The following is a 13693-nucleotide window of genomic DNA, read 5'->3' as shown; positions in this document are numbered from 1 at the left end:
AATACTGGATCTCAGTAAGGAGAAAGAGAGACGGGCACGCAACAGACTCATGACAACAGAGTATTCGCTACCACTGAAACATTGATTTTCGGCGAATTCGGTGCGAAATTGGTAAATTCGGCGCAATTACATATAATGGCGATTCCTTGACAGCCATCGATTTCTGCGTCTTTTCCTGCTGACCGATTTCGGAAATACATGTACCTAAAATCGCAGTCGACTAGTCGCCTTTCGCAACATAATGGTTACAGAAATTGTACTTGCAAGTATGTGCATGCTGAACAAGCACCAAAACATCAATTTTCAGCGAATTCTATGCGAAAATTGCCTACCCGGCAAAACTACTGTGAATTTGTCTTCAAAACTTTTGTTTTGGCACATTTTTCGGCCAGCCGATCTGGGAAGTGCCTACCAAGCAACTACAAGTTACACTAGTATGTACATTTAAAAATACCACCAATTTACTTGATAATCAACTCGCGCGATAACATTCAATCATTGCAGGACACTGACCAAAGGTACAGCCGTTCTACAACTACTAGTAACTGCCAATCTGCTCTTGCATGTCTTGGATGCGAACTCAAAAAGCCTTTCAACTTCGAAGATTCTAAGTAACAGTAATAACAATGGACTTCAAGTGGGAGGGGAAGGTATTATAGCTTCGGGCATGGCAGGTAGGGCTTGCAAGCTCCACGACATGTTAGGCAGAGGGCTGTAAGCCCAAGGGCAAACTTGAAGGCCACTGACAAACAACAACCTACTGTATTAGGACCTACATGTATCTGTCTTCCAAAAACGTTTTTTAAACAGAAGGTATTATGAAGTAGTGGTTGCGACTTCGGCGATGATTTGTAAGAAATGGTTTGCTCCCCACACCGGAGCTCGCGCTATTCCGCCGACTTTACTTGACACTTGACTGACTCACGACTGCCATCCAGAGCACACGAGAAGTCCATCGAACCTTCGACTCGGCAAACCTGCAAGAAAGCACCACTCCCTGCTCAATACACAGTGTTTCGGGGAATTCACCCCTCATCAGTTGAGCTTGAGTAGGCTGAGGAAGATTGTGCCTGAAGAGCACCAAACGTCGAAGGTTCGATGGACTTCTCGTGTGCTCTGGATGGCAGTCGTGAGTCAGTCAAGTGTCAAGTAAAGTCGGCGGAATAGCGCGAGCTCCGGTGTGGGGAGCAAACCATTTCTTACAAATCATCGCCGAAGTCGCAACCACTACTTCGTACTGTTGTGCCCAGCGCGGGCTTGCGACTAGTTGGTTTGGAGGTGACAGCGTTGCGAATGACCGAGGGTCCTCGACGTCTGTCTCACCGTCCAGGAGCGACACTGACTCACGCTGCTATCTGGTGTTCACGAGGTGTTTGTCGCGCTTGAAACGGAGCGTCTCTGTAAGTTTGTATCCCTGGTGATGTTTGTGCCTGGAGAGCACTATATAAGTGGTGCTCTTCAGGCACAATCTTCCTCAGCCTACTCAAGCTCAACTGATGAGGGGTGAATTCCCCGAAACGCTGTGTATTGAGCAGGGAGTGGTGCTTTCTTGCAGGTTTGCCGAGTCGAAGGTTCGATGGACTTCTCGTGTGCTCTGGATGGCAGTCGTGAGTCAGTCAAGTGTCAAGTAAAGTCGGCGGAATAGCGCGAGCTCCGGTGTGGGGAGCAAACCATTTCTTACAAATCATCGCCGAAGTCGCAACCACTGCTTCGTACTGTTGTGCCCAGCGCGGGCTTGCGACTAGTTGGTTTGGAGGTGACAGCGTTGCGAATGACCGAGGGTCCTCGACGTCTGTCTCACCGTCCAGGAGCGACACTGACTCACGCTGCTATCTGGTGTTCACGAGGTGTTTGTCGCGCTTGAAACGGAGCGTCTCTGTAAGTTTGTATCCCTGGTGATGTTTGTGCCTGGAGAGCACTATATAAGTGGTGCTCTTCAGGCACAATCTTCCTCAGCCTACTCAAGCTCAACTGATGAGGGGTGAATTCCCCGAAACACTGTGTATTGAGCAGGGAGTGGTGCTTTCTTGCAGGTTTGCCGAGTCGAAGGTTCGATGGACTTCTCGTGTGCTCTGGATGGCAGTCGTGACACAGTCAAGTGTCAAGTAAAGTCGGCGGAATAGCGCGAGCTCCGGTGTGGGGAGCAAACCATTTCTTACAGAAGGTATTATTCCACTTGTATTGTATCAATCAACACAAACGACATTAAAAAAAAACCCCGTGGCCGTCCACCATTGCGGTGGATAGATACGATTCGGCACGACCTGAAGGCAGCGGATCTCTCCGTGGAAAGCGCTCTCCAAGCTGCAGGAGATAGACTAACTTGGCTTGACACTGTTGACAGATGCGTCGACTCTGCTCCTGTCTAACAGGTTCAGGGAGGATGCGAGCTGTGTTTATTATTATTATTGAAGCTCATGAAGCACCTATTTTCTCAAACCTAAGTTATTGTATGTTCTTGCGAAAGGCCCGCATTATCCTTCTTTGATCACTTTTTTGAGGGTCAGATCTAATCGCCTTCCATAGCTTTAGGAACTTCAACCGCAAATTGAGCCATTTCTGACATCCCAATTTAATCGTCAAGTAGGAACTAGGCATTGGCAGATAATGCTCGAAAAGGTGGCAGATTCTGCTCGAAAAGCAGTGAAATTGGCAGAACCATACAAACCTTATGGCGGGCAATTCCTCGAATTCTGCTCCATTTCTTTATCCCCTTACCAAACATGCATGAAATGTACCAGAAAAAGTACCGAATTCTGCCAATTTTTCTGCCGGCAAAATCCGCATAATTATGCCTAGTAGGAACAGGATATCGGTCTGGCGAATACGCACCATATTTATTGTTCAATTCGTAATGCAAGCAAAAGTATAAGTAGTATAAGATTACGAAATGCAGTACAAACCTCTGAGATAATGTGCTACACTTGAAACACATGCACTATTGGCATTACGTGTACTTTACATACATGCATATGTGGCACGGCCGTACATTCGTTTTATATTATGGAATTGAAGCACCAAAATGAGTAAACGGAGAAAAATTTCAACAAAAGGAAACAACGCGTGGAATAGAATTTCGAAATGCAGTGCAAACCTTGGTGGTAATTTGCTACACTTGAAACACATCTACTAGTGGCATTACGTGTACTTCACATACTTGTAGATCTGCATGCATTAAACATTTAGATGACGCTCAGTTATCAGGCCGTGGAAAAAAGCCAGGATTATACCTAAGTGGCTCGCACCTAGCACTGAACTGCTTCACGGTCAAATGGCAGAGCCCATTTTAACCCCAAACGTTTCTAGACCCAGAACTAAAATGCATGACTGCCAGTATAGAGAGGATGGGCTGAGTTACACGACTGCCTAGACGCTGGCCACGATGAAAGAGAGGAGCATCACGAATAGCGATACTGTGCAGCAAACACAACGGTCGAGAGCACCACAAACAGTTGAATTTTTACATTCGACTTGAAACTTCAACATAATAATTATTCTTTCTGGTCGATCCTAACACGGAAAGGGGATTTAGAACAGGTTTTCGGAAACGTGCAAGTCTTTCATGTATACCACACCAACCCTGAGGACACGTTCATGCATTATAACAACACTACATCAGCCATTCTCTAATGATATTAATTATAATCATTAAAATATATCATGCCATGCACTTTGCATTTCTGCGGACCAGTGTACTCAAAGCCACTCCAGCCATTCATTATTCTCAATCTTCACTGATGAGACCTTAGTGGTCGAAATAGCGCTGTATGGAGAAATTTTATTTGTCATTATCTACAATTTGTAGCCATGGTGCTGGTGTGATGAAGTCGGCCAGATAGCGCATGTGGTGAAGGTGGAATTGCTCCATTGGTGCGTATCATTATTGGAAATAACAATACTTACTGTTCATGAGTCCGGAGCCTGAGGTGGTGGAAGCCATTGTTGGATTCTGTGCAACAGAAATCACATCGAGGCATAAGCAATGAATGCAGTCACGTACATGTACATGTATATCCATGAGGATCAAAGTATCGACATGATTATCTGCAAGCGCCTTAATATTGCAGCTTCCAACTGCACCAGCTGACAATGAACAGCTGGAATTCGTACTAAGTCTAGACCCAAGAAAAATACATTTTCCAACAGCCAGATTTAAACCAGGCCCGAACGCACATAATACACATATACAACAAGAATAGGAGGATGAAAAAGTGTTTTTACTCGGACTAAGCGATCATCCGACCACACACGAACGTGTAGAATAACAGGACGTTGGAAAAGGAAGGTAAGGCATCAGTACACGTGGAATCACATGGAGCATTCACTAACCTGGAAGTTCTGATAGATAGTGCGGGAATTGAGTGGCTGTAGTGGGCGAGTGTTTCCGATGATTCCCACTGGTGGTTGAGTTCGATTGGTGGTCAAGAGACTGGACAGTGAATCGATCTGGGAGAAGTGAGAGAATTGACATAGGCACGCAAGGTTAAAGAAAACCTGTTGGCTGGTACTGCACTATAATACACACCTCTGCAAATACTGTTGATATGCCTCCATAATTATTTACAATATTACTCCCAACAAAAACCGATGCTATTGCTTCTCATTTTCCATGAACATAATTTACAAGTCTCGTTTTGATTTTCATGAAAGAGACTCCATCCATCTGGAATTCTGTCCCTCTCGCCCTCTCTTTAACTCTCTATCGGTCTTTCTATCGCCATTTCCTTCTATTTTCTATCGGTTCTTCATTGTATCCCTATTTACCTACCTTATTATTACTATTTTACGGTTCTCGTCAGACTCGGCTAGAGGGCGAGTTTCCCGCATCCGTAGGAACGCCACTACCCTTCAAGGATCAAGGCGCAGATGAAGTTCCTAAAGCGATGGGAGGTGAGTAGATCAGCTCACCAGCAAGTGGTGAAAGACCGAAAATCCTATTCACTGCATCCATGTTTTCCTCGTGCCAGGCAACGAGTTCACAATTAACTGTGGGTCGCAGCACGGCGGGAAAAAATGTCCGCTTCCAAGCAGGACTTGAACCTGGTCCCCTCCGTTTCTTATTCACGATCTTAGACCATCCCTCTATGCCTGCCTGCTAGCTATGGATGCCATGATTATTTATTTTATAGTTTTGTCTCGACTAAATAGATTCTCCGAACATGGGGGTGTGTATGTATGAGGGCTCTCGTGTATATTATTTCTGCGAATGTGTGTATGTACTTGTGAGGACAAGTATTCACTTAAATGTGGGGCTTTGAATAAAACAAGTCGACAGACTTGTGAGGACACCTACCACTGTTGGAGGATAGTATTGTATCTGGCTCATCACCAACCAGACAACCTGCTCGTTGCAGCTTGGCGTAGTCAAAGATCCGTTGTAGGTATAAAACGTAGAAACGTCCTCAGGCCGCAGCACAGTAGAGAAATCGAGTTGCTCCGTGGTTGTATCACCTGCAGCACACAGGAAAGCGATAATGTTTTTAATTTTTTTAAACTATGTTCACATGACCTGCTCAAAAAGAATAATGAAAACAATGGTACGGAGGCTAGGGCAAACGTGACAACTAAGGAGCAGGCGCTGCACCAAGACGCGGCAGTGCTGGTTGGGTATTGATGGCTCTGCCGACCTGAGGTCTCCGCATCACGGCCAAAAACACACGGAATGACAAGAAAAAGATAGAGCTGCCAAACATGTTCATGTATGTAGAAACCTCTCCCCTGTCTCTCTCCTGTCTCTCCCCTGTCTCTCTCCTTCTCACTCTATCCAGCATCCGGAAGAGACGATCATAATAAGTTATTTCGTTGGAAAGTGTACCCAGTAAAAAGACACAAACTCACATCATTCCTGAAGATTGTGTCCTCAGAAATTATACATGTGTGAAGTGTATGTGTGTGCTGGGCCAGGTGCTGTGTTCGGTTGTTTGTGTTTGAGTTTGTGAACGAGGCTGGTGCACATGTGCTTGTTTGTGTGAGTAAGTGTATGTGTGATCCGCAGCCTACTACACTGTATATGGAAGTGTTGAGTACAAAAAGGGTGATACTCCCAAGGCACAATGGACAACGAGCACGAGTAGGCTCTAATTTTATTAGAGAGAGACGGAGACAAAGACGAACCGGAAACGACTACATCATGGAAGAGCGAGCGAGATCGATTGAGGGAGAATGCAGGATAACAGGTCTGGGTAGCCATGGCAAATATGGTCGCGCAAGTAGCTACCCAGGCCAACGGAACAAAAGGTGATTACGAGTTTACACGGGGTACATGCAGGCCAGCTTGGGAAAAGTAGATTGTACGGGAGGAGGTACCTGTATTGTAACAGAATGCTGACTTTCTCATGGTGCATAGTGACGACCAGGGAGTAGTATTGTACTACTCCCTGGTGGCGACAATAATCACTGTCGATGAATTGAGTGTATCACAGCTGTCTATACTATTGTTTTTGATTAGCTGACCAAAAAGTGGCAAACCCTCATCTTAAAACTATCAAGCTTCATTCTTGTAATGGTGACTTTGGATAACCTTATGCCACACCCTTCTCCATCACCCACTGCTACCAGATGATATTTTCCAAAATCTTTATCATCCCATGCCTGTGCCCAATGAGCTTATTGACAGGTTCACGTACCTGGGTAAGTCAGCGGAGCAAAAAAGTTCAATATCGATACAATGCTGGGATGTGCATGGGATACATCCAAGCTGGTCTGCAGGCCGGAGTCAAACAACACACGCAAAACATGGTGATTATAATTTTATGGAACATTGCACGGAGCCGGGAAAATACTATACATTATTGTTTTTGAGGTGTGTAAAATGTACTTCAGTACATGTACATGGCTCCATGCAACTGGAATACTAAAATGTCCACTAGCTAGAAAGGATGCATGCTTCAGCATTACATACCATGCGTGAAGACGTTTTGGGGAGTGCGGCCTCGGCCACCGCCGCTACTACAACTGTAACTTACTACAATCAACATCCGCTACTACCAACAGCAACACCTCAGTTGTGGATGATTGCATACGTTTCTAAATGGATAGCACAAAATGCAACTTGAGTGGTCCACCATTTCTTATTGTCTCACCCAATGCTTATCAACAATTGTGCAATTTTAGCTGACACTAATATTGCTGACTATTTGCTGTATACAGGAATCTGTTGATAGGCATATTCATAACGTCAAACAATATGATTGTATTTGGGAAGAGCACATTGACTCACACTGAACAGAATTCCGATGACGGCCAGAGCATCTCTATCTCCGCTGTCCAGAGCAGCCGAGATATTCGCATAGATGTTGTTGTAGAAGACGAAGTGAATCTAAAGACATGAATGACACGAGAGTTCGGTCTATCTAGAGATCCATTTATTATATAGACAGGGTTTTGAAATATAAAGAACTCTTCCTCTCCTCTCCTCCATGCGCTCTCACAGCCGACTCACTGCTACCCTCAGTAGCCATTACACACACCAACCAAGGAAGGGTTGCAGGTAGATACTGAAATTCCTCCTGACAGCTGTTTCGCCTTCATAAGGCTCATCAGAGAAGGTGATATTGAATAGGATGATATCAGGTGGAGATGGTCAGATTTATACTACAAAACATGGGCGCAAGATTACGGGCAAAGTGTGAGAATGAGAAGTTACAATTCTCCAGCAACACAGTGCCAGGGGTTCCAAGAAAATGGCAGGTGAGTAATCCAATCACAAGCTGCTAACCTCTCTAGCAACACAGTGCCAGGGGTTCCAAGAAAATGTCAGGTTAGAAATCCAATCACAAGCTGCTAACATTAATTATCTAACGGCTAGGTGATAGTCCTTGGTTGGTGTGTGTAATGGCTACTGAGGGTAGCAGTGAGTCGGCTGTGAGAGCGCATGGAGGAGAGGAGAGGAGGAGTTCTTTACATTTTATTGGCCGAATAGTACCGTTCACCATTTGAAAGGGTTTTGAAATAGTTAAACATTAAGGCATCAGCTTTCGGTCTATTATCTTCAAACTCCACACGGCTGGATGCGCTGAGCGGCTGCACTGTTTCCGAACTGCTGCACTGTTTCCGAACGCATGTAGTTGTGTTGAATTTGAAGCCCTAGGGTTGTCTAAAAGGAACTGTAATAAATCTTCGTGATCAAGCAGTGCTTGCAAATTGACTATTAGGGTCACATACATGTCAGCGGTTTGTATCTTACATTTGCCACAAACAATTCACTATGCAATAATGCTATCACATTTTTGTACAGAAAAGCCCTGGAAGCGAACAGGAATCCAACACGTTACAGGAAGCGACTGGCAAGTCCTGTACGATCATACAATCATGCTCTCTTCTGAGGTATGATCATGAGATTTCGTGTTTCAATTTAATGTCCTTTTCAGCCATTTGCCGTATGGCGACAAGAGCCCTATACCTCAGTGTCGATGTCTAGATCTGTCAGAATCGCCTAATGTACAGTGTCCCATTGAACGGTGTGGTTCATCCGAACGGGGAGATCATCAAATAGATATGCGACCATGTCATTCATAACTCAGCGTTTCGCATTCAACACCATACCCCATCATAACGTACTGTTTTTATCTTACCTCGGACGATGTCCTCATGTTGTCGAATGCATGCTCCGACGCCTCGTACGTAGAGTTGCCATAGTGGAGATGGAAATTGTGCAGCCTGTATTGTCTGTCACCTAGCGGACCGCCGGTCAGGTAATTGATGTTAGATGCGTCAGGAAGCCCAATTGGACCAATGCCATCATTCTCCAGGCGAAAGGTACCTGTACCAGAGTTGCTTGTCACATTGAGTGGAGGGTAGCTCCGATACGTTGCACTGGATGCTTGGATGTTGATAGGCGACTGCTCCGTTCCAGTGCCGCACCCCTCGAAACCCTGGATATTACCCCAGTTAGCAGGACCTGGAACGAGTGCGTGGTGTGAAACCAGTCAATACAGTAGACAAAGGCCTCTTACTGTAAACAGACCTGTTCATCAGAGGGATATGCCGACAAGCCAGCACCAGCACAACAATGTTTTCAGATTTTCAAGATGTGAGCACCACTAGAAACCTACCAATGTTGGAAGATTCGTCGTAATTCCAATTAGATCCAGGACTGGCGGCTTGCACGCAGGCAATAGCTGCATGTCAGATGAGAAGGAACAGTGAAAAAGACAGATAAGAGAAGTAATAGCAACAGTGTATGCGCGCCGCCTGCTAATCAGAGGCCTTGTCCCTTCACTGAATCTTTTCTTATAAATTCATCTCATCGACTGGTCTCGTCAATTTGATTCAGGGTGAGGTAGGCCGAATTTGTAAAGTTGTTTCTATATCCCTTTCCCTCTGGATGTCTACCGGTCTCTCTGTCTGTCTCACTCTTTGCCTGTCTATCTTTCTTTCTTTCTTAGCACAAACCATTGGTTATAGGAGAAGCCTTGGATCTAGAATGCAGCGCACTCATTTACACACGAATATAATACACAGAGTAAGAAATAAGCGAGCAGAGTGTACCACCAGTCGCCTGAAGATCGCCAAGAGCGTGACACTTTGAACTGTAACCATAATATTCGTCTCTCCGTTCGGTGTAGTACGAAATACCTGTATGAAGCTATCCTTGCCAGCTGGCCAAGTTTACCTATCGCACTTCGTGTCGGATTTCGTGTGCTAGTACCGCAATTTAATATCGCTTGGCACTCATTTTGCGCACAAAGTGGCGAGGATCCTGTATTGGACCAAGCAAGCGGTGCTTTCCTGAAATTTCATTGCTTGAAAATCAATGCCGGTTCTGACAAGTCAATTCCCAAAGTACAAAGGAATTCCCAGGAGCGGCAGATGCTTGCAAGCTCATCATACTTCAAAGCTTACAACGCCTAGTAGTTGTTGATTGACTTTCTTTCAATCTAGAGTATTTAGCGCGCGATGGCACTTGAAGTGATAGATGTCTCTCTTGGCTGAACTTTCTCTAGACAACCTAACTCATCGTCTACGACATAGGTCATAGGATAGAGAAAAAGGGAAATACTTAGGCGCGGCACATTGTCAAGCAGTACTGATGTTTGGAAGCAAAAGGGCTAAAGAGGCTGGAGAGGTCATTTTGCATATTCAGATCTCGTCTTCTTGAGAATGCCTCACGGATGCATTGTTTTAGATGCATTTCTCGCACTGAACGTCACAAACACTCCCCAGCATTGCGTAGAAGAATATCGTCCTATACACTGAATAGATCTTTACAAGCCAAGAACATGTTGGGAGAGGGGCTGATTAGATATACATGACCTATTGACTGAATCTGCTGGCTTTGGAGGGGTGTTCCCAGGCAACTGTAGACTGTAGTGTAGTGGGTCTCCCTAGTGTGCAGTGTGGAATGGCGGAGTTCACACTTCTTATCCTATGGCTATTGAGTCAAGGTTGATGCTAATGTCCCTTGTCGGATACAAGTACTCTAAGTAACAATGCTGAGTTAGATCTCAGGCATTTCAGGAGTTGGTGAGAGATGCAAGGGAAATGTATATTACCATTAATCAGTGCTGGCTGGTACCAATAGCAGACAACGTACGTCCTGCTCCGTAATGCTAAACCAATACCCTAGAAACCATAGTCTAAGTGGGCAATCGGTAGAGCCTTTGTCCATCTTAGTTCTGCATCTCTTTCACCTCGGACATTGTCACTCTGTACCTTTCCCTGGAGGGGGCCATTGTAGTGTTCCTTTCAGAACGCCAGGCCCTAATGACCAATCAAGAACGGAGTTGGTCCCTTGCTCAACTGTTACTAGCTATCGAGTCCCTTGCACTCAAAGTAATCATCAGTCCTGACGTAGCCCCTATTGCCTGGGGTCCCCAGGTGCAAATCCATCAGGCCAGCGGCAGCTTACAATCACCTAATATACCTGCAGTTTGTTTTACCCAGGCAATGGTATAGAATTGCAATCCTCGATAGGGTAATGATTTGGATATACACGTACATATTTTAGCACAAGCAATCATGAAGCACAGTGGTCTATACAGAGCTCGGGTTTTGTTGCACGGAGTGATGACCATGTGTTATGGATTCTAAGTAGCCATCCCTCCACTAACGAGCATCTTCAATCTCATCACCTTCTTAGATATGTCGATCTCGCATAGTTCCACATAGCTTCGCTGCACTCCAGAGTCTACTGACCTTTTCGTGTGGTAAAACTACACATTACTTATAACTGTGTATCCTTCTCAACTCTCTCACTCTTTCTCTTTATCTCCCCTGCCTCTATATCAAACTCTCGCCTGGCCTTTTTCACCATGAAAACACATTGCCCTCTACTCTGGGACTTGAAAATCTCCAATTACATGTACCAATACGGTAGCAGTACGGTAGCAGTACGGTAGCAGGACGGTAGCAGGACGGTAGCAGGACGGTAGCGGATTGTTGAGTTCTCAATTTCCAGTACATGGTCTTCGTTTCGCTAAAGGACTTTGATAAAGTGCATTCAACTACGCCTTAATCTCTTGGTTGTGGCTGGGTAGTATCACCCATTTGATTCCTTGATAGATTTCGGACGCGCGACTTTGTTCAATACATGTGAAACGAATGAACATACATGCAACACAACAGGACTCAAGTAGGCTGCGTTCATGCACGGCGCAGCGACTTGGTTGGAAATCCTCGTGCAAACCACTAGCAACAAGTAGGCGTTCACACAGGAAAGGCAGTTGCATGCCCCATGGACCTACAGAGTGGCCCCCGTGACCAATTATCCATGGTGAGGCGCGGAGAATTTGAATTTGCGCCCATATACATGGACATGTAGCTGCACATATCTTACGCGAGTGTCAATGTGTTGAAAATATTCTAGGTCCGTTCCTGAATACACTGCTTCGCAACACTCCCAACAGGACGGTAACTGGGAGTTTTCTCCAGATATAGTGGTACAGATTCCAGTCTGTCCTTGGACTTGAAGTTGCTGTTCTTTTCTGCCTCAAATTTCAGATATTATTGCGCATAATAACCTCGCGACTATAGGCAGCTGCATCGCGCACAAAGTCGACTGGTGATCTTTTCATCGTACTAGGCGTCTGTAGTGTTTCACAGCGTCATCGTTTACTTCTTGACCTACAACCGAACCTTCAAATGAAAACAAAAGTCTGGACAATCTCGGACAGCTCCTCCAATAGATTGGCAACAACACATGTTTGGACACTTCAAAGAGCATGACGCGTGCCGGTACACGTGTTTTTGTACAGTGTATGAATGCAGCCGGCTACCATCTGTGGTATACTAGGACGCTCTCTATCCCATTGGACCCTCCTGCCGTGCTAAGTAGAGGGATCAGAATTCTTTGACTGGACACCCATTCTTTCACCTGAGACCACCAATATTTTGGCGAAGAACTCACGTCATGAGGACAGCCAACCATGCACCGCATCCCACCTGGTTTTCCGGTCACACAGCGAATATGCAGAGCCAGCACTGTAGCATTGAAGCTGATACAAATAAGGTTGGAACTTGCCACTTCCTACTATCCACCAGAAGGCCACTTTGACTCGGATGATCGAGAACCTTGCTACACGAGTGACACGTGCTACGTGCTTGGAGGATCACATCTAGTCAGGTCTGAAGAACAAATGATAATTTGAAACACTGAAAAAAGAAACCCGCTGTTACTCACCCAGTGACGTGACAATGATGATCTTGACCTCCATGATTTGATTTTCCGCACCGTCGTCTTGCCGAGAATTCCTTGCTCGAAGTCCGGATAGGAAGAGGAACTCGACAGTTCGGGTATCAGAGAAGGAACAACTCGTGAACACGCTATCCGTGTTCCATCAATTTATACCTCGTCTTCGGAAGGCGGGATTGCAGTACCGTGAGCAGGACATCGCCTGAGCGGGAGACGTACGTGCGCGAAGACAATTCTTCTGCAGTTCTCGGTTTAAGTGCCTCTCAGTTTAGGCGCCACACTGCACCCATCAGAAGCATTATGTCTCTGCACAGGGTAGACATGGTACCAGCTCAGTTAACAAGGAAGGGATACAGATAGAAGGCAACGACAAACACTAACTTGCTTCTCCTACTATGGCTAGATGTTGGTCTGCGAGATCAAGCACACGGTGGAACGCCTCGGGACGATATCATAAGCTAATCAAGTACTTATATAAAACCATGGTGGGAATGCCTTTCTTTTGTATCTTATTATTGGTCGCTGAAACACAATACCGATAGCAAAGGTGTGCGCCCTCAGCACAAGCATCTCGATTATTTACTGTAGCTACTCAGAGCAAGTACTAGTACAAGTATGCACGAGAAGGTTATAATTATTGCAGTATCCGCAGTGATCATAGCTTACGAAGCAGTATATGTAGCGGGAATGCACATGCATATGGCCTGACTCCGCTATGGAAACGCACACTATTAGCTCACTCAAGACACCCAGTGGGTTTTCCTAAAGTAGGCCTTCGTAAATACACTGTAGACGGCCATCAACGCAAATCTAACGGAACGGAGGAGAGGGAACTAGAGTCACTCGTACCCATTCGATCTGGTCTATGAGGGTTAATGAAATATTGTAATCCTATTGTTCTCGAGAATCGTTAGAGCATCTTTCACAAAAGAATACAATGTCCTCTAGTAATCTCTCTGATTGCTTCGTATCGTGGCGCAGCTGGAGCCGCATTTCATCTGGAACAATTAGTAGAACCCCTGTCGTGGGGATCAAGCAAATGTGCGAACGCTCTTGATGACG

General features: G+C 45.4%; 1 protein-coding gene across 1 annotated transcript; it reads right to left on the bottom strand.

Annotated features, from left to right (window-relative positions):
* Positions 1 to 2812: 2812 nt before the first annotated feature.
* Positions 2813 to 12873, bottom strand: LOC135818387 (carbonic anhydrase 1-like). Its single transcript, XM_065331748.1, has 9 exons — positions 12620 to 12873; positions 9054 to 9119; positions 8574 to 8899; positions 7220 to 7318; positions 6627 to 6702; positions 5294 to 5451; positions 4330 to 4446; positions 3904 to 3949; positions 2813 to 3413 (listed from the first exon to the last, which is right to left on the bottom strand). Exons 1-9 carry the CDS (start codon positions 12651 to 12653, stop codon positions 3367 to 3369), a joined length of 969 nt encoding a protein of 322 aa, XP_065187820.1. The 5' UTR covers positions 12654 to 12873; the 3' UTR covers positions 2813 to 3366.
* Between the last annotated feature and the right edge of the window lie 820 nt (positions 12874 to 13693).

Source organism: Sycon ciliatum, chromosome 5, assembly GCF_964019385.1.
Source record: "Sycon ciliatum chromosome 5, ocSycCili1.1, whole genome shotgun sequence".
Lineage (NCBI taxonomy): Eukaryota > Metazoa > Porifera > Calcarea > Leucosolenida > Sycettidae > Sycon > Sycon ciliatum.
Note: the sequence above shows the minus strand (reverse complement) of the source record. Positions and strands in the feature narration are given on the sequence as shown.